Genomic DNA, 26,436 nt, shown 5'->3' with positions numbered 1-26,436 from the left:
GCCCAATAAAATTTGGATGGATGACATAATTCTAGTCCATTTCAATGTTGATTTACTTTTGTTCCCCCACATCTTAGCTCCTTAAAGGACATGCATGGCATCCGATCCTGCATCTTCAAAGCTTAGCTCAATAAGAGCCTAATGAATGTCTGCTGAATGAATTAATTAACCCACAAGGCTGGTATTGGATTCCCTCAGTATAGTGCAGGCGGAATCCTTTACAGGTACTTCGTGCACCCTTGGCCCAGAGAATAGTTTTAAAAAGAAACGAAAACATGTCCATGATTAAGGAATACGGGGGAGGGGAAAGATGCAATATTTTGAGATTCGTTTCCGTGAAGAGTGAGACAAGAGGAGTTGGAATACCTCTCCAGTAAGAGATTAAGTGGCTTGATTATAAGGTGACTGATATAATTCACAACTAATGTATTGCAATGTACGTATTGTGAGCGGGGGAAAACGACACAAAATGATTCAAGTTTTTTGTATAACGAAACAATGGTCCCTGTGTTGATTGGTATAAATAACTTTTGTCTTGTACAAACGTTGTGCTTCTCCGCACACTTTTTCAAAAGTACTACCTGCCCTCTCCTGCCGTCCTGTTTTGGTAAATCAAGCCTATTTTTGTTCAAATCGGACAAAACATTTTAAAATTCCTGCCTTTAAGACCAAAGATGAGTCTCGTACAGTGGACTGCGGTCGAGTCCGTTCCAGAAAAGTGGTGGTAAACCCGACTCCCCAACGTTTCCTGCGGGGTTCGGTGCTGCCGAGGTTGCAGGGGGCAAGCAGAAGCCCCCAGATCCAGCAAGTTTCCAGGAGTATGAGCCGAAACCTCCATCCGCCCCTTGGGAAGAACAGTTTCCCCGCGGCCCACCAAGAGGGAAGAGTAGAGCGGCGGACAGACCGGGACCCGTAGTCCCAACCCACCATAAACCCTCTCACCACCTGGCCCGCGACCCGGAAGCAGATGTGGGCTGCGCATCGTGGCCTATGTTGCAGTTCCGGGTCAGTCTGTGCCGCAGCCAGCTCTCGGCTCCTTGCCGCAGCGCCCCGCCCCTGCGCTCCGGACCTAGGCAGGTGGTGGCCGGTCGGCTGCTCCCTGGGCCACATGGCTGAGGGGGATTCTGGGAGCGACCAAAGGCAGGTGAGGCCCCGGCGGGGCACCGACCTCCAGGCTTGGCTTGGCTTGGCTTGGCCTCGCCTCTCCGTCCCGGGTTTCGTCAGTCGAAGGGCCTTATGCCCAGGGCGGTCCGCGGTCACCCCTACACTGCTCGGCCGCTAGCTGCGCTGTTTGCCGCATCGCGTTCCATTTCTTTCGGCTCTTGTTATCGGCCAAATGGTCATGCCAGCTGCTCCGGTTAGTTGGCGGGCTAGGCCTGCCCTGGACGATATCATCGTCATCCATCAGCATGCGACTGAGTCAGAAACCCGGGTTGTGCTCCCTGCCCTGTCGCTGTCGGGTTACCTTGGACAAGCCAGTTAAGAACCCCGATTTTTGCCTTTGCAAAACGGGCAATAATAACACAAATCCTGGCATTCCCCGAGGGTCTGCTGACTCATTTTCTCTTGGTATTGAGCTTTCCCGTGTGTGGGTCACGTGGGCGTCCTTAAAGCTCTTCCTACTGAGCTATGAGGAGGAACTGAGGACACAAAATTGAATGCATGTTTTGCTTTCCAGTTCACCCTCAGGTCAGGTTAGTTTTCTTTTCTAATTCCAAACCAAAAGAATAATTTCTGAAGTCTTTCGATTACCAAAAAAAAAAAAAAAACCAACCAGCTACCCACTCTTGTGCCCAAATCCAAAACAAAAATCGAGGGAAATAGCCAGTAGAAATATAGGGCTAGAGTGGGGGTGTCGATTACCTGCTAAAATGAGAAGGCTGAGCAGAAAAGATAACGTTGATCCTTTCTCTTGTGACTCTTGTTCCACAGGAGTGGAGTACATACGTATTTTGCCTGGGTGTGGTCAGAAGCACAGCATAGTAGCAAGGCTGGTTCCAGTCCTTGCAATAGTGTCTGGCAGCCGCTAGAACATGGTGACCAGCTGCCAAGAACGTTTGGTCGTGTTCATTCAGGGATCCTTCATCCAGACTATTAATGTTAAAGGCAGATACCTTATAAAGAATTAATAAAACTCAGGTTTTTAGCATATATACATTTACTGACTTTTCTTCCTTATCAACTTCTTACAGAATGAGGAAATTGAAGCAATGGCAGCTATATATGGTGAGGAATGGTGTGTCATTGATGAATGCGCCAAAATATTTTGTATTAGAATTAGCGACGATATAGATGACCCTAAGTGGACAGTTTGCTTGCAGGTATTTTTTCCCCCTTTTTTACAGTCATTTACCAGTTACAACACTGACTTTATATGATTGACTGCTAGTGTATTTCCCTAATGACTATTCTTGTGTGACTTTTCTAAATTGTCTTTTTTGTTCTTGTTAGCTTTTGTTAACTATTGATTATCTAAACATACAAGTAATTAAAGCTCAGATAATTTTCAAGTCATGCTATAATTGGTAGTCTCAATTTTTCCTCTCAATTTTAATTATTGAAGTATTAATGTACCATTGACAGGCTTGACTTTTACTTCCTTTCATAATCTTGTCCATTTAATAGGAGAGGATCTAAACCTGGAAGATAGCTAACATTTAAGAGGAAGAATAGGCTAGTAACTTAAGACGGTTCAGAGAGTAGACACTCATTTCTTTATTAATTGCGAATTGGTTGTAGTTAGGATTAAGTAAATGAAAAGACCAATATACTTTCTGTTTTAATGCTCATTTTTTTATTATTGCCTATACTTGCAACATAAGAGATGCTAAATTGAATTTTTGTCAGTATTTGTTTTTACGGTACTGTTTTGAAAAGAAGCTATATGGTTCTCTACCTAAGTGTTGGCTGATAATGTATGTAATAGGATTTTTTTTTAAGTATTCAGAAAAATCCTTGGAACATGTTATAATGCCACTCCATTCATTTAGGGTTAGAATATAATGACCCTATTTCAGTTTTCCTTTTCCTTTCATCTTTGTCTTCCTCAACCTTATTTTCTAACTTCTGTTGCCTTTATATTTTCTCTGCAAATAATGAGCTCCTTCTTAAAAATTTGGCATCATCATTAGCAACATATTTAAAATAGAAGCATAAATATTAAGAGGAATTCTCTCTCAAGATTTAATAAAACAATGGTTTTGGTTTTTGGTTTGGCAGGTTAGAAATTTGTCCAGTGACTAGTATTTATAAATAGTATCATTTTGAGTCATGAAATGTAAACATTTGTTTTTGAACTGCTTTGTAGGTGATGCTACCAAATGAATATCCAGGTACAGCTCCACCTGTTTATAAGCTGATGTAAGCTCTGATTTCTACATGTATATTTTTATAAAAGTTATACTTCTCAAGGATTGTTTCTCTTTATTGTATATTGTGTTTATAAAATACCTTTCTTGTCAAAATGTGTGTCGACATTAAAAATACCTTTTGGACTTGGTATAGAGCATTTAAATGAAAATTTAAATTATATAAAAACACAGAGAAATATGTCACTTAGTATTTGTCTATAGAGATGGGGAAGGAAGTTTAGACAACCTAGTAATCTAGAAACCCTGGCCTGTAGAATTTCTCCTAACCTGGTTCTGCCACAGGTCTCCACAGTCTGCCGCAGGTCTCCACAGTTCCCTGGCATGCCTCTGCCTAAGATTGCCTGCCTTCCAGGAATCACCATGGTGCTTCTGGTGCTTCTTTCTGCCCACTCTTGTTGAGGAACCATCTTCTCAGCAGCCAAAGCTTAATCTTAATGAGTCATGACCTGTTGATTACAAGTTATCTTTGATTACATTGCCTGCTTGACCTAGTGTACTAAGATGTATAAACCTGTGTTAACAGAATTGCATTGAATCTCAATTAATAAAGTTTTACTTACCAGCGGGATTGTTTTCAATATGAGTGTTTTAAAACCATAGCAATAAAATTTGGTGTTAATAATGGGCCTGTATTTAAAATTTTTATTTATTAAAAATGATGTGATTATAGAATGCTTGTAAGCATAAATATCCTTTTTAGAAAAAGTTAAAAACTTTTACAGTCCTGTGGCGACCAGCTTATTTGTTAGAGCTGTTTTTGAGACACCAGTTAGAATACATTGGGAATTCCTGATAGTGTGGCAAATACAGCGAGTCTGGAAATTCAGACTCTGGAACCTGTCCTGCCACTTCTGTAAACTTGGGCAGTTTTGTGATATCCTATGAACTCACCCCTGTTTTTTTAAACCATATTTTAATTGACTAATATTGATGTTGGCTTCATCGTGGTTTCCTGGGAGAACTAAATGGGTTAATGCCAATGAAAGCATTTTCGAACTGAATTGACTTAAGATAACATTTTATAAGATAACATTTTAATGAAAATAGATAATTTTTAAAAGTTAAATAAAGCTAATTTGTGATGTAATCCATACTTTATATTTGGGATAGAAGCAAATTCTCAAATAATCTTCTTTATTGTCTTTTTTAAATTTAGTGCTCCTTGGCTTAAAGGACAAGAACGTACAGATTTAACTAATAGCCTTGAGGAAATATATATGTAAGTGACAAGTGGTTAAAAAATTTTATTAGTGATTCTGTTTTAGGCTTTTGTTGGAACTGTTATATGTAGGTGCCTTTCCTAAAAAAAATTTTAAGCCGCCTTTCCATTAACAAAAAGATACACTTGAAGAGTACTTGAAAGATGACTTATATAATTTTATATAGACCTTTGCTATTTGGGGCTATGTTGAATGAAACTGGTAACACCAGAATCTTAAGCATAATTTATTAAAATACTATGTACTTTTAATACTTAGAGTCTATTAAATGTACTCTTTTTTTACTGTTCCTTTAATTCAACAAATAGTATATGACATGCACTGTAGTAGATCCTGGATACACATAGTTAGCAAAGACAGAAATAGTCCCTGTTTTTATGGCATTTAGAATTACTGGTAGGAGAGAGAGTATTTATAATATTATAAAAACGAATGTAAAACTGCAGCTGTGATAAGTTCTCTAAAAGAAGGATATTAATGTGTAGTACTAATTAAGTTTGAAACAAGACCTGACGTATTGTAGGAAGTCAGGGACAGCTAATTTGACTTAACAGCTGAGTTACTTAGGTGATGGTAACTCCAGTGAAAGGCCACAGCATGTGCAAAGGCTCTATGTGAAGGAGCTTGACACATTTCAAGAAACAAAGTAATGGTCGCATGAAGTGGACGAAAGAGGAGGAAGGGGAGAGAAGAGCATGGTGGGGAAATGACCTGGCAAAGGAGGCAGTGATGTGATGCAGAGGAGTATTGTAGGCCATGTGGAAGATTTTTGTCTTTATCCTAATACCCAGGAAAACAGAGAAGGGTTTTAAGTGGTGTGATGCCATGATAAGGTTTTCATTTTGAAAATACTTGTTTCTGTGTGGAGATTGATTGAAAGAGAGTAAGAATAGATGTGAAACATCAATTAGGCTGATGCAGTAGTCCAGAGAAGATATGACTGTGATTTTGGATTAATGTTAATAAGATATATTAAGTTAGTAAGACAAATAATGCTCTGGAATTCCCGTTTTATTGTAATCCACAAATTGGTAAGGATTGTCATGTATGTTCTAGGTGGCTATCCTGTTTTGGTACACTGAAAGTACCTTTATTGTATGCCTGGGATCTAGGTCACATTTCTTTTCCTCCCAAAATATTTGATTAAAAAATGATGTGATACTCTTTGTATCTTCCTAGAGGAAATGTGATCTTCCTGGAGTTCCCAGGTTTACACTTGACTCTGGAGGTAATCAAGAACTGGGCATCCCAATAGGGGATACCACCTTTTAGTGTTTCCAGTATTGTCACCATATAAATATTATTTATTTCCTGAATTAAATGTTTCCTGATGCCTGTGTCTAGCCTTATTGGCAGTCCAACTTTGGTGCCCCCGACAAACTTCTTTCTGTAATCCTTTATGATTATTTACCAATTTATCTCCCCTATTAAAGTAGAGTAAGGTAGCTGTATTGCAAATTTGTTCACCGGGGATGTAATTGTTTTTCACTTTTTAGTACTTACTTGGCCTCTGTAAATTGGTAGGGTTGAACACTTCCTCTTTTTTGAAAATTGTTCCGACACTTGGCTTCTGTCATGTTAGTCATAGTCATCAATTACATTTTTCTGTTACCTATGCACAATTTCATGCACTCTCTATTTTCTCTATCCAAAAAGTCCCCCCTTTGCTAAGAGAGATGCTCCCATACAACACAACTTACTGTTCTCCTTATCTAGTTCAGTTGCGTTATTTAAGAATTAGGAAGCATCAGAAAATTACAAAGTAGTTTGTTCTAAAGATAGAATATGGTTCATACTGTCTTCTTTACTAAAAGTGCTTGAATAACCCAAGTCCAGTGGTACTATTTTCACATATGTGGTCTAAATAGAAATAAATATTCTGTTTTTAAATTTTGTGACAAGGTTTAATCATATTTTTCCATAAAATTCCAGCAGGGGGCAGCAAGTGAAAAATACTGGTCTTGGAAAATTAAACATAAGATAAATGTATGAATATAGTTCTTTAATGTTTATATTTTAATTATATTCTAATTAGTGTAACCATCTAGATTTTAATATTAATTTAGTATCATTTTGACTGCTAAATTTGATTTTTGCCTAGATAGGAAGATGAATTATAGTTTGTTCTTATGTAAGGAGGTAAAAAGTCAGAAAATGAGCAGTTTTTCAGTATCTTCATAGATATTTATTGATTATCTCCTATATGCTAACACTCTATTAGGTCTTTGGAATTAAAAAAAAAGAAATATGTCTACCAATACAATATTGTGACATAATTACTGAGAAGTTTGGACCAAGTGCTGTAATAGCTTTTTTCTAGAGGTTTTAGCAACTAATATTCCCTGGGCATGTGGGTGAGTTTGTAAAGGGGGGGTTCATTTATGAAGGTGACTGTTGAGCATAGTGTTTGCCAGCTTATCAAAGAGGAAAAGGTTTTCTGATAGGAACTGCATGAGCAAAATCATGTAGATGGGAAGCAACCTAGCATCTTCAGAGTTCTGCAAGTAGTTTAAGATGCCAGGTATATAAATTGAGGTAGGTATAAGAAGAAAACCTGTAAGCTGGAGTGAGGAGTTTGGGCATTATCTTGTTGGCTCTGGGAGATTAGGCAAAGGAATGATTTAGTTAGGTTTACATTGCATTGTGGAGGATGGGCTGTGAAGAGTTTGAAGGAAGGAACAGCATAGGAAGAGCAGTCAGTAATTCAGGAGATGATGAAGACCTTAATAAGGCAATAAGAATTCTGATGGAGAAAAAAGGTCAGTTAAAGAAATATTTAAGAATATAAACTAGGTTTTGGTGATTGATTAGGTATAGATTAATTTGCTTATATCTTATTTTTGCTTAAATATTTTGCATGTGGATATTTTGAATAGATGAAAATAATTTAATACAACCAAAGGTAAATAACATTTCAAAATACTTAGAACAATTGGTGTTAAGAGAAAATGAAAGGGATTAGAATTGTTTGTAGTATTTGCATTTATGATGGTACATTTCAACAACATTTAAATTAAAATCCAAGAAAATGATTATTTTAAATTCTCACAGCTCTTCACCTTTTGATGTATCATGGAGTCTTAAATTTAAAAGTTACAGAGTGAGGCTTGTCAAAGCAAAAATTGCACCAAAGTTCAACAGGCAAAGAAGACCCTTCAGGACTATTTTAATAGGGGAGAAGGGGAGAGTGGCCAGAACTTAGTCTGAATTGAACTTCTTGCAACAAAAGGGAGAAAGATTTTTAAGGACTGGGATGAGCTAGTAGGAAAGTACTGGAAGGTATTGGGGAGGAGCTTAATCAGTGAGATGTGTCTAGCACATGGTTATTTTCTGGGTTTGCAAATGAGTTTTTCTGTTATTAGGCCATCTGTGTTTGCTAATTATTGCTCATCAGAAGTTAGGCTTCTATCCTGTCAGAGACTGGGAGATAGGGGCTCGATATTCCTTGATGATTGATTACATTTCAAAAGGATGGCTCCCAGGTCCTTTAGAAAGATACTCCTAGGTTGTAAAACTGACAAGAGTCTTCTAAAAAGATACACATATATCCCAAAGGAGCAAAGAATTGATAACAAGTTTTCTAAAGCAATGGTCTAAAGAAAGGGAGATCATGGCCTAGACTCAGGTTCTGCCTATCTGAAGTTTAGTCAAGTTGAAGTTTTTGTCTTTGAAGTAGTGTGATATCTTTGATTGTTTTCTCATCTTTAAAATGAAGACAATAGAATAATATTGTGAGGATTAAATGACATAATTCATGTAATGTACTTCAGCACTATATAATAACAGCTCTAGTTTTTGTTCTTATTAAAAGAGTTGTCTCCTCTAATTTTGTCATTTTAAAAATGAGATGATGGAAACTCAGTGATATTGAGTCATTTACTTAAGATCATACAACTTAGTGCATTTTACCCTTATATCAGCAAATATAAATATTAGAGAATTAAAGGTACAAAAACCATGGCCACATGTAAAGGAGTCAAAGATAACTTTGTTTTGATCATTCTGAGTTGGATAGTAGTTATTTTCAGTATAGTTATTTACAAAATATCTCAACTACATATCAGTCTTTAATCCAACTTGGTTTTTTATCCAGTTTGAAACAGTTTGAAGCAGGTTTTTTTATTTAGCTACTTGACCATAATTGAACTTCATCAATAAAAACATAGCATCTCATTCTATTATGAGTAGTTCTCAGACTTTTTACTCTGTGAGTCTTTAGGCTTTAGCTGACTTCCTCTAGGACTGTTGGAGGAGTGGAGGAACTGTCTAGGAGGAAGGCCTCCCAGCTTTTGTGTGTTGTAATTTGTTTCTAATTCTATCAGAGGTTTCATTACAGCAGTGGCAAAAATTTGAAAACGAAATCCTAGTGGATAGTCAAAAGGTAAGAACAAACTGTTGTCACAAGAGAAAACTCAAAAATAGCAGAAATAACAAATATAGAAATAAACCACCCAGCTAGATGATGAAACTGAGTCTCAGTTCAGGTGGCTTACTTGCCTGATGGGAGAGCTAACTGTAGTGGGCAGCCTGAGCTTTGGAGTAAGTCTGTATTCATTCTAGCTATGAGCTTCTTCTTGCTTATAAGACTGTCTTAGGCAAGTTAACCGATCCCTCTAGGTCTGTTTTCTCATTTGTACAATGGGGAAATAATACTTCCTTTATTAGACAGTTATGAGTGGTAAGTGTGTTGATATATATCATGTACTTTGGGCTTAGTACATACCCAATTCATTTTACCTTTCCTTGTCTCTATCCCTCTTAAATCTTAATGAGAAGAGAGGATGGGAGTAGGAATTGTTTAAAAAACTCAGCCAACGTTCTCAAGTTTTTAAAAACATTTCCAATTGACTTTTCCTTCCTCTAAAAAGAGGTAACCAAAGAACACGAGGACTGTTTTAGTGGTAAGGAGCTATGGGTATTAGGGAGTATTTGAATGATTTGAAAAGTATTGTTTTCTTCTATATGTGTGTTTTGAAAGTTTCCTTTGGAGGGTTCTGATGAGTGGTGATAAAGAGAAATAATGATTTCAAGGGTAGCTTTTAGAGGAAGTTGGTAACGTGTTATGAAGTGGTGTGGTGATTCCTTTACAGCTTATTTAAAGTTAGTGTCACTCCCTAAAGAGTAGATACTCGGGCCTTTATTTTATTGCTGTTGCCATTATCTAACATAACTCTGTGGACATGAACCATGACGCGTTCTTTTTCTCAGTGAGCCTTTGAGATGGATTTAATTATCTGAGGCAGCCAGACATTATTTGGAACCAAAATGAATCAATTTGGGCAATGTAATATTTTGTCAAAAAAAAAAAAAAAAAAAAGAATATAAAGTTGTTGCATTGATTGCCTTGTAAATTTGCTCCCTGAGGGAGTCCCTCAAATGCTTTGAATTCTTTGTTGAAATAAGCAAACCAAATAATAAGTGTACCAAATAAGAGGTTTGAAATTGTCCAAAAAATTAGGAAAGCAAGCAATATTGGACATTAACACTGAGAAACTAAATCTTATTTACATTTATCTAATTCATCCACTTCAAGTTCATAAATTTTTTTTCTCTTCTTTGGTTGTAATACTTCTGCTTATTTTAAGTAATCAATGTTAATTTCAGAGCCAGTTAGAATTTTTAATGTTGATATAAACTATATTAAACACTCATCCACAAATGTTAGTAAATCTCACATTTTTATAAATCCTTTTTTAAAAGGCATGGCTAGATGCATATAATTTATTGTAAACATATCTTTTTTTGAATTTGAGAAGGAAATTTTTAAAAATAACATTTTATCTCCATTTTGTTTAGACAGAATGTTGGTGAAAGTATTCTTTACCTGTGGGTGGAGAAAATAAGAGATGTTCTGATACAGAAGGCTCAGATGCCAGAACCAGGTAGGACTGAAAAATATTATCAGTGCCATTTTAACTTACAATAATTAAATTTTCACATGGATATTTTAATTGAAATATTTAAGGAAAATCTGTGTTCTGTTTTATGGTTTACATATGATGAAATATAAGTGTTTTTGAAAGTTCATTTACTCATATAATCATGATTCTTTGTATAAGGTTTAGCTTCTTTGCTTTAATATTTAATATTTCTGTAAGAAATAGAATTTTAAGATTATAGAACTCAGATCAAAAAATTTCTGCTTTCTTTGACTATTGTTAAGGTAATAGGTACCATGTAACATTCTTCATGAATTACTAGACTGTATAAGTAGAAATTAGATTCAAATGAGTGTAGTGCTTTTAAAAAAAGAACTTTGAAAAACATAGTGATATTCAGGATATGAAAATTTATTTTTAAAATTGAGATATAATTCACATACCATAATTATTTGCCCAGAAAAATGTATAATTGAGTGGTTTTAGTATATTTCAAAGTTGTGCAGCCATGACCACTATCTAATTTCAGGACATTTGAAAGTTGATGTTTTGCTCTATGATTTTTTTTTTATTGAATCATTAAGTATATGACAACATGGAAATTTCTGATGTTTCCTATTTACTTTGCTAGTCTTTTGTTTTATTTACCACAAAGACCCTTTAGAGAGGAAAGTAACTCTATATAAACTAATTTTATTTCCAAAGAGTTCTTTTTTAAGTATATTTTATTGATTATGTTGTTATAGTAGTCCCAATTTCTTTTCCCTTTGCTCCCCTCTTCCCTCCAGCAATCCCATGCCCGCTTAGTTCATGTCCATGGGTTATGCATATATGTTCTTTGGCCTCACCTTTTCCTATATTATTCTTAACTTTCCCCTGTCTACTTCGTACCAAGCAATTATGCTTCTTAATCCCTGTACCGTTTCCCCATTTCTCCCCCTTCCCCCTCCCAGCTGATAACCCTCCAAATGATGCCCACACATATGATTCTGTTTCTGTTCTTATTGTTTCCTTAGTTTGTTTTTGTTTTTATTTTTTAGATTCAGTGTTGAGAGTTGTGAGTTTGTTATCATTTTAATGTTCATAGTGTTGATCCTCTTTTTCTTAAACAAGTCCCTTTAACATTTCTTGTAAAAATGGTTTGGTGATGATGAACTCCTTTAGCTTTACCTTGTCTGGGAAGCACTTGGTTTGCCCTTCCATTCTAAATGATAGCTTTGCTGGATAGAGTAGTCTTGGTTGTAGGTCCTTGCTTTTCATCACATTGACTACTTCTTGCCAGTCCCTTCTTGCCTGCAAAGTTTCTTTTGAGAAATCAGCTGATAGTCTTATAGGCACCCCTTTGTAGGTAACTCTGCTTTTCTCTTGCTGCTTTTAAGATTCTCTCTTTATCTTTCACCTTTGGCATTTTAATTATGATGTGTCTTGGTGTGGTCCTCTTTGGGTCTAGCTTGTTTGGGCCTCTCTGTGCTTCCTGGACTTGTATGTCTATTTCCTTTGCCAAATTTGGGAAGTTTTCCTTCATTATTTTTTCACATAAGCTTTCAATTTCCTGCTTTTCCTCTTTTCCTTCTGGCACCCCTATGATTCGGATGTTGGAGTGTTTAAAGTTGTCCCAGAGGTTCCTAAGCCTCTCCTCATTTTTTTCAATTCTTGTTTCCTTATTTTGTACTGGTTGACTATTTTTTCTTCCTTATAGTCCAAATCATTGATTTGAACCCTGGTTTCCTTCTCTTCACCATTGGTTTTGTGTCGATTTTCCTTCATTTCATTTAGCATAGTCTTCACTTCTTACCTTTTGTGTTTGCTATACTTAAGCATATCTGTCAAGTCTGTGAGCATCTTTATCACCAGTGTTTTGAACTCTGCATCTGTTGGTTGGCTATCTCCTCGTTTATTAGGTTGACCATCTCCTCGTCACTTAGTTCTCCCACTGGAACCTTGATCCGTTCCCTCTTTTGGGCCATACTTCTCTGTCTCCTCATCTTTACAGGCTCCTGTATTTGTTTGCCTCTGTGTCTTAGGTAGAGCTGTCATACCTGTTACATTGTAAGGGGTGGGGCCTTAGGTATTCATCAGTACAGGGCGACCCATCTCATCATGTTGTGGTGCTGTGTGTGTGGGAGGGGTCTGAGAGGGAACAGTGCTGCTTCCTCAGCACTTGCCCCTCTTCCAGGCACCTCTCCCACTTCTGCACTGGACTGGCGCCCCTCTAGCTGCTGCCCTGGCCATCATTCCCAGAGTGGGTGGGTCTGCGGACTTCCTAGCACCATGGGGGACTTTAAACAAGCGGACTCTGCTGAAAGATGTGCAGTTTCTGCCTCTGCCCCAACTCCCACTTGTTTGCATAGTCAGAAGCAATGAGGCTCTGGAACCGTGAGTTGCGTGGTCTGGTCTGGTGCTGGGAGTGCTCCCCAGGTGTTCCTCTCGACTTTTTAAAATGTTTTACTGCACTTTCCGTTGGCCTGCCTGCCGCTACTGTGTCCTTTCTGCCCTGGCTCCGCCCCTCCTACCTGTCTGGATGAGTATTTCTTCTTTATATCTTTGTTTGTTGGACTTCCATGCAGCTCGATTTTCTGGAACTTCTGGTTGTCTCTAGTTTTGAGGTAGTTGTATTCCTTCTTAGTTGTGGAGGGAGATGCAGCGTGTCTTGGCTAGGCCTCTATTCCAAAGAGTTTTATTGTTATCATTGATAGAATGGTTTTCAATTTGAAAAGGCGAGGATTAAAAAAAACCATTTGTTTATTTATAAATGTTTTAGAAAGTTATTAGAGAGCCAGTTATTTAGGACTCCCTTAGCAAAGTCAGTATACATTTAAAATTGATATATAATTTTTCAGAGCATTTTACCAATTTTCTGTAGAAGCAGATGTTTTCACTGCTTCCATTGAAATCAAAGAGTAAATGGTATTAATATATTTTGTCCATGCGACAATCTTTTTTGAAGTATTTTCCTTAACTTTTTGTGATACATCAATGATTTTACAGTATTTCAGGGTATCTATGAGAAAAGTAGTCTCAAAACAAAATTGAATTTTAGCAGTCCAATATTATAGAGTGTGAGATAATTGAAAAAATGGAATGTATACCAGTAAAAATTTAGGTCTCCAAAAAACTTTGGAATCACTCAACTCTTAGGAAACTTAAAAAATTACTGATCTTAAAAATATTTTCCCTTTTCCACCTATATCCATAATTTAGTTTAGTCATTCATCAAATTTTAGAGTTATTGATTTGTTTTGTACAATTTATAATTTTTAGAAATTTTGTTTGAAATGTTTTATAAAAAATTGTTTTTGTAGACTTTATATTAAAAAGGAGGATTAGTAATTCTAAAGAACTAATACAAGCTGGTGATCAGGATATCTCACGAAAATTTTCCTCCCTGGGGCACCCAGTTGATAAGTAATTTATTTTGATTATAATGTTAACCTTCAGTAGAAATCTATTCTTTGTTATTTCATATTTTTCTGCTTTAAAAACATTAAATTTTGAAATAATTGTATACAACTATAACAACTTATAAACATTCCGAACTAATTTTAGACTTAAAGAAAAGTTGCAGAAATGGTGCAGAGAGCTTATATATCTCACCCTGCTTCTCCAATAACATCTTACATAACCATGGTGTAATTGTCAAGATCAGGACTATGTTATTAATTAAAGAGCTTATTCAAATTTCACGAGTTTTTACATTAATGTTCTTTCAACTTTCATAGGATCCTATGGTGCAATTAGTTTTTATTTCTTCTTACTCTCTTCTAGTCTCTTAGTTAGTTCCTCAGTCTTTTTTTGACTTTTGTGACCTTTTATGACTTGACACTTTTGAAGAGAGTGATCCAATATTTTGTGGAATGGGCTTCAATTTGGATTTGCCCATTCTTTTCTCATGATTGGAATAAGATAAGGCATTTTGGCAAGAATACTACAAAAATGATATTGTGTTCCTCACAGTACATTATATCAAGGAGCTCATGATAATCAGTATGCTTTATTTTTGGTGATCCCTTTATCCCTTGATTAATGTTGTATGTGTCTGATGTCAGCACTGCCAAGTCACTAGTAGTCAAGGTTTTCCAGAGAATAGGGGTGTGTTCATTAGTGTTTGTGTGTGTTTGTGTGTGTGTGTGTGTGTGTGTGTGTGTTTAAAGAGAGAGCTATAGAGCGAGAGAGAAGAAAGGAGGGAGAGATTGATTTATTTTAAGGAATTGGCTCATCAGATTATAGAGTCTGGCAAGTTCAAAATCTGCAGGACAGGCTGAAGACCTAGGTAAGAAATGATGTTGCAGCTCAAGTTTGAAGGCTGCCTGCTGGCAGAATTCCTTTTTCTCTGGGTAGGTCAGTCCTTTTTCTATTAAGACCTTAACTGGATGAAGCTTACTCACATTATGGAGGGCAATCTGCTTTACTCAAAGTCAAATGATTTGAATGTGAATTCCATACAAGAAATACCTCTACAGAAAGATATAGAATAATACTTGACCAAATATGTGGGTACGGTGGCCTAGGCAAATTGACATATAAAATCTATTATCAAAGTTACTATCTTTCCCTTTGTAGTTCATAAGTATCTTGGGAGAGATACTTTGAGGATGTGCTAGTATTCTATTCTTTCTTGAGCTTTCACTCACTAATTTTAGTATTCATTAGTGCATCTTGTCAACAATATTTATTACAGTATTTAGATGTTTGCTAAATGTTGATTCCCATTTTCCTTCTTTCTTTCTACATTCATTAATTGGAATTCTCTTGTGAGGAAGAGATGTCTCTTCTCCCAACGTATGTTTTTGATTATTTATTTATATCAGAGTGAGCTCATGTATTATTTTATTCTGTGGATTAAAATTTCATACTATCGTTATTTTGTTGCTCAAATTGTTCTAGGTGTGGACTTTAGGAGCTCCTTCAGGTAGGCTCCTGTATTCTTTTGATAAACTTTTTTTTTGAACATTTTAAAAAATATCCGAAATTTCAAATATTCCAGGATTGTTTTGTATTATCCTTGCTCCAGCGCTGAAATCAACCACTTTTTGTAGAAGTCCTGGTTCCTTCTATTGAAGAATGACATTTAGAGACCAATATTAACAATTTTTAAGTATAATTTCTTACTCTTTGTAGATCACTCATAATGTCTCATATCTACATAGGCCCAGATGTAAAGAAGAAAACTGAAGAGGAAGATGTTCAATGTGAAAATGATATCCTTTTAGCACGTAAACCACAGAAGCCAGTTAAAGCATTGAATTTGAATGTCAGTAAAAAGAAAAAAGGTATAATGTTACTAACTAGTTTCTTTTGAGGAAAGTGGGATGGTAGCATTATAAATAGTTTTTGGAGTGGTTTAGCAATTTAGTAAACTCCTACATGTTAGGAAATAGTTATTTGTAGAAAATTGAGTTATTTTTTTTCTCCCTGCTGGCCATTTTGGTGTTTGCTTGGTCTGTCAGAATGGTGAGGACAAAATAGAAATTTATTTTTATTTTTAGGGTTTTTTTGCTACTTTCTAGAGTTTTGAATTAGTGAGGGGAGAAATTGAAACTAAGAAAAGCTCTCTCTCCAATTCACATTTTAATTTACATATATTTATGTTTTGAAATTCTCAGCTGTCTCTTGATTTCTCAGAGTTAAATTTTAGTCTATACTAACCAAATAAATACCATAATTGAAAGTATAACCACTACATTAAGGCTAATAAAATGCCTTTAAGATTTTAGTTTTTGCTTAAGCAAATTTGTTTTATAATATAGTAGTATTTAACTTATGAAAGGTGAACCAGCTCTATTTAATATCAGAAAATATGTTCCATTTTAGTATTTTACAATTTTGAATGATATCATCAGTTTCCTCAAGTCTGTTACAAAAATAAGATAGGCCAGAGGGAACGTTCTTTCTCTTTGAAGGTAAGGAGTTTCTTAGGCCATTATATGGTAGTTTTTAACCAGTACTATGAAGGTTTAAAGTTCTGGCATGGTGTCTCAGAACTGGTGGAAGAGGATGAAGAGGAAGTGGAAGAGTGAGGGAGAGGATCCAGGGCTCCTACCCCTGCTTCAATCTAAGTGGCTTCCGTTTTATTCATTTATATCTTTGTAGATTATGCATAAGATTTCTTTTGGGCAACAGGATCCACTATTAAAAGAGTGAAGATCACAGTCAAAATAAGTAGCATCTACTTCATAGTGACCTTAGTACTGTACTAGTACAGTAGTCACAGCCTGTTCTAGAAGAGGACACTCTCAGGGGGGAGGTAAAACATTCTGCATAAACCTGGTTTTTGTGCTAGTCCTGCCACAAACCAGTGCAGTGATTTTTGGCAAGTTGTTTAAAGCTCTCCAGAAATATTTTTTCATGTGTTAGTTGATGTATTTCATCAATTGTAAGGCAAGCTGACTTGGTAAAATTCAACAGTTCACTGAATAGAAATAGGTAAAAATTTAAGTTCTTTTTTCCTGAATAACTTTTCATCCTAAATGATGTAGATGCAGCAGCCAAGATGGTTGTTGGTAAGTTTCTTTCTTTTTTTTTTATTGAATTTATTGGGGTGACATTAGTTAATATTATATAGGTTTCAGGTGTACAGTCCTATAATATATCATCTGTATATTGTATTGTATGTTCACCACCCCAAGTCAAGTCTATCACTATTTATCCCCTTTTACCCTCTTCTACCTCCCCCAACCTTCTTATGGTTGGCAGGTTTCTCATTAGAGTTAAGGGTAAATTAGTGGTTCTTAAACTTACTTAAGAGGCAGAATAACTGGAAATCATGATGCCCTATGGAATACCAATTTTGTGTATTATTGATATATTTAATTGCATCCTATGAAGTAGGAACAGTTTTATTAGCAAAATCCATTATATTATGGCTATATAAAATAAAGACATAGGTTTCCCAACCCTGAGGTCCATCAGTAATAGAATGGATAAATAAATTATGATATATTAGGAGATGCCAATCTTTTTGGTCTCAGGACCCCTTTATACTCTTAAAAATTAGTCATACCAACTTATACTACTGCAACAATCCCAGATTTGAATCGCAGCCCACCGCTTTCACTGGGTGACCTTGGCAGGTGAAAATCATTTATAAGTCAAGTAGATTTATGTGTAATATATTTGGAAATTTTTACTTAAAATTATAATTCAGTTTCAGTAGACAACTATTAATTGCTATTTGCGTTGATTTGCCATATAATTTGCATTTCTTTCCCAAATGTCCTCCTCCATACATACCACTGCCAGTTGTTTTAGTATTTGAATGTATGAATTTTAAAAATAAAAGTAATATAACTCTTTAAATTTACAGAAGTAGAAGAATTACCTCCGATTGATCATGGCATTCCTATTACGGACCGACGAAGTACTTTTCAGGCACATTTGGCTCCAGTAGTTTGTCCCAAACAGGTAAACTTATTACGTCCAGCTCGCTTTGATGTTGTTTTACCGAAGTAATTCAAATGAATGGTTTTTGCAATACTATCCACATGTTTTTACTGTTATTAATAGTTTAATTTTTATTTAAGATAAAAACTATTTGCTCATTTTACTACCACCAAATTACTGTGAATCATGGAAGATTTGCTTCTGCCTGTCCACTGCTTTTAAAATTGTATCTAAATTCTGATTAGGGCTTAACCTTCTAATGGATTTTCAGACCAGAAAATTATATAGTTTAATAGGTTGTTCAAAAGAATTATTTGTCCTGTCATACAGGAGTTCTAGAAAATCAAGTGTGTTCCACGGTTGCCCAATTAAGGGGATGGTGGACAGACTGACTGAGCCCATTCATCCCCACCTGAATTCCTTTTCCTTTCTGCTTCATGGTCTTACATGACTTGACTTCCACCAAAGGATATCAAATGGGAGACTTTTCATTTAAAAACTGTATTCTTCGGTCTTTGTCTTTCTTACTCTCTTTTGAATGGAATTATTTTCTTCACTCTTGCTGCTATAGTCTAGCCTAGTTTAAACTTCATTGGTATAAGGGCCAATTTCAATACTACCTATAAAGTTAAATTAACAAAAATACAAAGTTTCACTAACTTAACATAGACCTTAAGCATTAGTCTCTTCCCTTTGGTCTTACAGCTACTCTATCTTCTAAGTTATTTGAAAACCTTGCTCTATAGAGTTACAGTTTTTTGTGCCAGGCTTCCCTTTCACTGACTCTTCTAGTCTCTGGAAGAGGCATTTCTTTTCTTCATTGACTTGTGGTCAGGATACCAACTTTTGGTGCAGACTTCTGGGCTTTTTTCTCAGGAACTTTATTTGCTCTTGGCCCTTGCTCATGATCTTGTTGTCAGGATTCTCCTTAGGCATTCTGTTCTGAATCTGTTCAGCCTGGATCCTCTTTCTGTCTCTAATTATAGTTACTTAGGCTTATAGGATCATAATCCATGAGAGCTGAAATAAATCGTAGAGGTCAATGTCTATTTTATTGATCGGAAATCTGAGCACCTGAAAGGTTAAAAAATGATGAACATAAAATTTCATAATTTATGATCAAAATTGGTCTCCCTGACTCCAACTCAGTGTTCTCTGCCTCCAGTATTTTTCATACTCCTTGCCAATTACCTTTCTAAATTATCTGACCATGTGTCTTCCATGTCTCCCTCACATAATCCTTATAGGTTTCCATCGTCTACAAGGAAAAAATCTAACCTTGTTATACAAAGTCCTTTGTGATATGACCCTAGCTTTCTCATTCGATGGTCACTTCCTGAAGCTTTCTCTTTTATGCCCTTGCTAGAGTTGCTAGATAAAATACAAGATACCTAGTTAAATTGAATTTCAGCTGAACATTATTACATGGGACATACTTATGATGAAAAATTATTTGTGATTTGTTTGAAATTTCAATTTAACTAAACATTTATTTTTATTTGCTACATCTGGTACATCTGTACCTGCTCTTTCCTCTGAATGTAATAGCTTCTTCCTGCCCCACCCCCTTCCTGTTTGATGCAGAAAAATTGCCACTTCTCTTTCGAGATTTGGCTCATGTTACTTCTTCTGTGAACCTTACATGACTCCCAAAGAGAGTTTTAATTTTATAACACTTAGAATATAGCATTATTGTGCACCTATCATACTGGATACATAGATCTGGTAAATTCTTATTTTTAGAAAATCTCATATTTACATTTAAAATTCCCTACATGGGGAAAAATTCTTATGTTCAAGTACTCTAGGCATGGTTAGTGCTAAAATATTTGTTAATAATTGGTGTTTCAAAACCAGATTTGTTAGTTTTATACCAATTGTTGAGTATCAGTTTTTGCCCCTGAAATGAGAAAACTTTGGAAATGGCTTTTTCAGAGTGTAGAAGAGTTTTTAAATACCTTTCAGTGCCACAGTACTTAAATCATTATGCTTTTAAAATATTTTTCTAGTATTTATTTTTGGAGAAATAAAAAGTATACATTTATTTATTTATATTACTGCTGTTTTTAAGGTGAAAACGGTTCTTGCCAAATTGTATGAGAATAAGAAAATAGCTAGTGCCACCCACAACATCTATGCGTACCGGTGAGTGATCATCATAATTTTAGGAATGTACAATTTGTAAAAAAATGGGAGAAACTGATGCATGATTAAAAAAATAATAACAAGTATTTTCCCATTATAAACGTAATTATCTATAAAATATTTGGAAACTGCAGAAAAGAGAAAAAAATCAGAGGGAAAACCAGCCATTTTCTACCTGTAAATGTAACCAGTAATATTTTGATATATTTTCTGTCTTTTCTATGCAAAGTTTATCTTTTCAGTGCTTTATCCTAGTATACTATTTTTTCTTAATTTACTAAAAAGCATTTTTCCATGTTACTATAATTACTTTGTAGAGATTATTTTAATGGTTGTATAATATTTGAGGCTCCAAACTATAATTTTTTTTTTTAATTTTTTTTTTTTGGTTTTTCAATTACAGTTGTCCCCTTTTCCCCCAATTTCTCTCCCCCACCCAACCCACCCCCTCTCCCGCAATCATATCCCTCCCCGTTGTCCATGTCCATGAGTCTTTCATACAGGCTCTTTAATTAAACCCTTCCCTTACTTATCCCCCTTCTCTCCCTCTCCCCTCCACCCTTTTGACTGCTATTCTGCTCTTTGTTCTATTTAGTTCCTTTGTTTGTGTTGTTCTTTAGTTTCCTGTATTAGGTGATATCATATGGTATTTTTCTTTCTTTGCCTGGCTTATTTCACTAAGCATAATTCTCTCTAGTTCCATCCATGTTGTTGCAAATGGCAGGAGTTCCTTCTTTCTTTCTGCTACATAGTATTCCATTGTGTAAATGTACCACAGTTCTTTGATCCACTCATCTTTAACCATTTCCTATTTGTTTTAGTTTTTTTTAAATTTTTCACTATTATAAAGAATAGTTCTGTGAACATCTTTATTTTTTAGATCATTTTCTCAGGATAGGTTCTGGTTGTGTCAGAGCCTTATTTGAAATGAAACGGGGCTATAATTAAAAACAAAGAAAGAATTGATTCCTAGAAGTAAAATTATCAAAAAGTATGAACATTTCTGAAACTGATATGTATATTGCCAATTTTTTTCCATTTATTCTTTTAAACCAATTTATACTTCCATTAGCAATTAACTAAAGGTGCTTCTTTACTACGTGCCTTTTACTTTTGAGTACTAAGGTCTTATACAAATTTTTGCTGATTTGTTAGTAAAGAGATAAAGGGTCTATTTTTAGATGTGCAAAGTAATAGACTTAAAAGAACATAGTTTAAGACTGAAATAAATCAGAATATAGACAGGAAATTTTGTGTAAATTTAAAATGTGATTGAAAGTTGTCTGCAACACAGAAAACTAAAAAAAAAATATCACTTTGGATAAGTGAGTTTTTAAAATTACTAAGTCATTCTCTTTAGGGCTACAACTTAAAAAACAAAACAAAACAATTTGTTATATAATTCCAGAGTATCACTGGACAGAATTTTGGTGTTTTCTTATGAGTTTGGGTCATCAGTATAAAAATGAGGAATTAGATTGTGCTTGCTGTCAGTGATTAGAATGTGCTGTAAAAGTATTAATAGTTACCATTCCGTTCATCCCACAGATTTACTGAGTGCCTACTCAGTTGACAAGCACTTTATAAAAGTTAATTCTCATTATTTCAGCAATTCTGCCACTATAGAAAGGTTAGCTTTTTCAAGATCACATAGTTGTTAAGTGGTAGAGCTGAATTTGATAATCTAATTTCATTTATCTCTATTTTATTCCTACATGGCTGTGAGTCTGCACCTTCAACAATTGCTGTATATAATATCGATTTTAAATTATCAAAAAATTAAATAATGTGCCGGATATTCTATTTCAAGCCCAAGATTTTTGGGTCTTTAAGTTCTTGTGAGTATTTTTGCCCTCTTGCATACTAATAGATGACCCCTTGTCACTCCTCACACATGTCAGCATGACTACGTGTAGCAGTCCCTCCACCTCACTGCTTATATGATTGATACTTGGGAATGAAAGATGACCTTGTCAGAATTGTATCAGATAAGACTAAAAAGGCACTAAATGGAGGCTTGAAAGACCCCATTGGGAGTTAAGTAAATGACCTTCATTTGGTACATGGATTTTGTGTTGTGTATATATTTTGAATGCTTAGGGTCCTTTTAAGGTTACTTCCTGGTTTGGGGGCAGTGTTCCTGCTTTAGAGTTCTGGGGCCGTCTTCAGGCTACTTGTACACACAGGTGCCAGTGCACATCTTTTCACACATCTTTCTGGCATGTGTGAAAACGTCTGTGGTGTTTCATTCTTTAAAAAAAAAAACCCAGTACAGATTTATATAGTAAAGTTTTCTTGTTCCATAGAATTATGGTGTTAAATTATAATTATATATCGTCGGCAGCCGTCCGTCTCGAGAGACGATGGTGTAGCTTCTTAAGAGTCTATCTGCACCGCCAAGAATGGTTGTGCAGTCCGACTCGGGAGTGACACAGTATATGTCTCCTCCCGTGTTGAATCGACATCTTGCGATGACGCTGGAGTGTCCTCTCCAGTGGAGCTGAAGCTACAGAGCCTGGGCAGGGTGATATGGAGGGTCTGCTGTTGCCCATGCAGCAGACCCCCCCCTCTCTTCGCAGCTGAAGGGTCCAAGGGAAAGACGGAGTCAATACAGCTTGGCTTCAGGTGCGCCGCAGGAGTTGCCGGTGTTGACTACAACGTCAAACCGCCTTAGGGACTCCGGCTCCGGATTTTCTGTCGGGGTTTACTCCCTTAGCCTTTCCCCTGAAGAGGTATGCCGCAAGGCAGCGGAGGTTTTTTGGAATCAGAGTTTTCCTTCTCTGATGTGCCCTGACTGGAAGATCGAACCAGTGACACTTAGCTCGCAGGCCGACGCTCAATCCACTGAGCCAAACCAGCCAGGGTTAGGACTGGTACCACATTATAGTAAAAGTATTAGAAAAATGATCCTCAATGGGTATCAATTATAAAGTAGATGATATCTTGAGTAACAAAGATCTAGCAAAATTCTCTAGGAAAAATGTCAATTATTTATATATAAATACTTAATAATATAAATAATGTAAATTATTTATATATAAATTATATATTTATAAATTATATAAAGCCTAATATAAACCAGCCACTGATTCCTATTTGCCACATAAATTTTCTTCAAATGAAGTAAACGTTAAACAATAATAGACTCTGGTCATAGTAAGTGGGTGGTAAATATTTATTGAGTGAGTCAATGAATATGTGGATTACTGGATAGAAAGATGAATGAATGAATGCGTGAATATGATTGCTATAGTAAAATTAATATAATTGACTAGCTATATAGATAAGGTAGTATCTGGCTTTTTATGGCCATAGCCATAAAGATAGCTTTGTTACATTTGCCTAGTCCTAGTAGGTGGTACCATTTGTAGAGGCCTAAGAAATCCACTATATGGCATACCTTAACTGGCACTGTTTTCTTTTTATACTTGCATTTATTTGTCAAGCTTATTTTACTATAGTGTAGCCCTACATTATTATTCCAAATGCTAACTTTCTCAGTAATTTAAATGGGTAAAAGTATCATGACTTCTCTGATCCAGGGTAAATTACGGAGAAAAACAAACTTATAATTCTTACTCAAAATGGGGAAGATAGAAAAATACTTGATGGCTAGGATAAAATGTGAGGAAAGTATAAAATGTTAATTTTTGCTGGTTTTATCACCTCCATCTTTTTTATATACATTTTGTCTCTTTCACTAGATCTTAGGGTCTTTGAAGACAGGAGTATGCCACTTATTTCTTTTATATTATTTCATAGTGCTTATTATATATAATGCTTCTGTATGATTTAATCTCAATAAATGTTTTTCACTGACTTCTCTCTATAATCTCAAAGCTTCAAGGATGTGCGAACTCAACTTCCCATAATTACACCATTTCTGATTTAAGGGTGACACCCTTGATTCCTAGCTTTCCCAAATATAAAAAGTGAAACATACTAGATAGTACATTATCAGTGAAAATATGTAAAATAAATATATAGTTCAAGAAGGATTTTTACAAAACAGATAATGCTGATTTTGGAAGTAAATTGTTTGCAACTAGTATGAAGGAGTAACTTTTATTACCGTATTTTCAGGTTTCAAAGTGTAACACTGTTATATGTATTTCTAGAATATATTGTGAGGATAAGCAGACCTTCTTACAGGACTATGAAGATGATGGGGAAACAGCAGCTGGTGGACGTCTTCTCCATCTCATGGAGGTAAATGTAACTGAAATCCTGTTAATCCTGTTCTGTGAGCCATAACATTTTGCAGCAAAACAGGGCTCCATTTGGGAATAAGTAAGTCAATTAGACTCTATAACATGGGATATATTTGGTTTAATTTGTAGCAAATTTTTAAACACTGACAGAAAATTTTAACTGGATATGGGGCAGAAAGCAAATGTACTTTCAAGCTCTTTCAGTCATAGACTATAGAAGATTGTCTATTGCTTTGGAAAACTTCTTTTTGGTTTTTTTTTTTTTTTTCTTTTTTGACAAGTTTCTCCCCTTTATTTTCTCCGTTCTAGCTTTGTGAAATTCCTATTAGTTGGATATCGGACCTTCTGGATAGATTCAGAATGTTTCTTTTCTTATTAAGTGTTCCATTTCATTGCCTTGTGTTCTGAGACATTTTCTTGAGTCTCCTAAAATTTCTATTGAATTAAAAAAATTTTTTTAACAAGCATGTATTTAATTGTCAAGAATTCTGTTTTGTTTTCTATTTTTTCTTTTTCATAGTAGGCTACTCTGGTTTTATGGATGCAATATCTCCTAAGATTTTCTGAATATACTAATTAGTGTTTTGTTTTTAAGATATTCTCTCAAATTTTTTTCTGATCCATTTTATGTTTATCTTGTCCTTTCTCTTTCATGCTGCTGGATTTTCTTCATCTCTCTGGTGATCATTGGTTGTCCATTAATTTTAAGAATGGATTTTTTTTTCCCCCCTAAGGTAGTTGCTGTAGTTTTTTCTGCTACTGTATTTGGAGGTTTGTTTGCTAACCTTGATAGGGATTCTGTGTAGGTCAGGTCTGTAGACTGGTGGGCTTCACATTTGACAAATGTCAAACTGAGAAAGACCGTGCTGGTAGGCAGTAGCGATTACTCAAGCAGCCCCAATTCTCTGTAGTAGTTTGTCTAGATGCAGGGTTTGTGTTGTTGTTTGTCCAGGGTTAAAGGCTACCTAAACAGCTTTTCTGGTTGAAGTCACCAAGAATTGGAACCCTAGCTGCATGATCTCCCCTTCAGTCTGCCTTGTTGCCCCAGAGTTTGGAATTTGAGGACACTGTGGAGCATAGTGTTTGTTTTCCAAATTCCCTTCTCATTTATAACATTCTGTTCCCTGAGCTGTTAGTAACCTCACTCTACTCACTCATGTGGTTCTGCCAATAAGATCACAAGGAAATTGTATGTGCAGTTTTATATATGAGCTATTTCATTTGCCTTTAAAACTCACATTTGTCGTGTCTGTATGTATATCTGATTATGCTTCTGAAAATAACAGATTCTGAATGTGAGAAATGTCATGGTGGTAGTTTCACGCTGGTATGGAGGGATTCTGCTAGGACCAGATCGCTTTAAACATATCAACAACTGTGCCAGAAACATACTGGTGGAGAAGAACTACACAAATCCACCGGTAAGTAGTTATTGATACTGTTTTTAGAGAGTTTCTCACCACTGCCTGTGAAATTAGAAAATGAAAAACATTAAGATTGAATCAGAATTTATGTGGTGCATTAGAAAAACCTTTGGACTAGAAAACAGGTCCTGGTCAAAACCATGTGACTGGCCAGTTGTGTGACGTTGGGCAGATGACTTTATCTTCTCAAACCTTAATTTCAGAGATTCATAGAGTTCCATAAGAACCTTAAAGACCAATTAGTTTCTATGTATTCCCTGAAATTGAGGCCCAGAGAGGTTGCAGCCGATGCTACAGTGAACTAGATATTCTTTAAACAGCTATAAAATTCTGTCATCTTCTGTTACTGTCAAAGCAGCTCCTTTTTCCCTGGCATGCCTCTAGATGCCTTCTTTCTTTATATCTTGAGGGATATTTTTGTTTCATACTTATAACTATGTTCATTTCTATTGTATTTAAACCTTGATGCCTTTAGGAAGTGGACAGTAGATTAAATAATAATATTTGAACATAAATCAATGAGATAAATGAGCGTTATCCTGGATTATCCTTGCCTGTGTTGTAAACATATAGACAGACAGTAAATGAAAGTATCCTATAAAACAGAAAGCTTGTATATATGGAAGTAATTATACTTTCACTATTATATATATTCTATATGTTTGTACTTAAGCTAGTATCTTCATATAAATGGGGAAATACTACACTGATTTTTGTCTTTTTTCAGGTGGAATCATCTAAGGCTTTGGGAAAGAACAAAAAAGCAAGAAAGGACAAGAAGAGGAGTGAACATTAATACACGAAAC

The 26,436-nt window shown here is 35.5% G+C and overlaps 1 protein-coding gene across 6 annotated transcripts; it reads left to right on the top strand.

The window, feature by feature from the left end:
* The first annotated feature begins 988 nt into the window (after positions 1 to 988).
* On the top strand, positions 989 to 26,436 carry IMPACT (impact RWD domain protein). 6 transcript variants are annotated; one of them, XM_090285698.1, is made up of 12 exons: positions 990 to 1,140; positions 2,193 to 2,226; positions 3,308 to 3,360; positions 4,528 to 4,590; positions 10,388 to 10,473; positions 15,618 to 15,740; positions 16,947 to 16,970; positions 17,774 to 17,871; positions 19,922 to 19,995; positions 24,114 to 24,204; positions 25,493 to 25,627; positions 26,358 to 26,436. In XM_090285698.1, exons 1-12 carry the CDS (start codon positions 1,109 to 1,111, stop codon positions 26,424 to 26,426), a joined length of 882 nt encoding a protein of 293 aa, XP_090141824.1. In that variant the 5' UTR covers positions 990 to 1,108; the 3' UTR covers positions 26,427 to 26,436. The 6 variants fall into 6 exon arrangements, with proteins under 6 accessions (XP_090141827.1, XP_090141824.1, XP_090141823.1 ...); XM_090285697.1 differs by having other exon boundaries at positions 2,193 to 2,321; XM_090285700.1 differs by having other exon boundaries at positions 990 to 1,144.

This window comes from Furipterus horrens, unplaced genomic scaffold (genome assembly GCF_987537825.1).
Source record: "Furipterus horrens unplaced genomic scaffold, mFurHor1.1.pri manual_scaffold_8, whole genome shotgun sequence".
Lineage (NCBI taxonomy): Eukaryota > Metazoa > Chordata > Mammalia > Chiroptera > Furipteridae > Furipterus > Furipterus horrens.
Note: the sequence above shows the minus strand (reverse complement) of the source record. Positions and strands in the feature narration are given on the sequence as shown.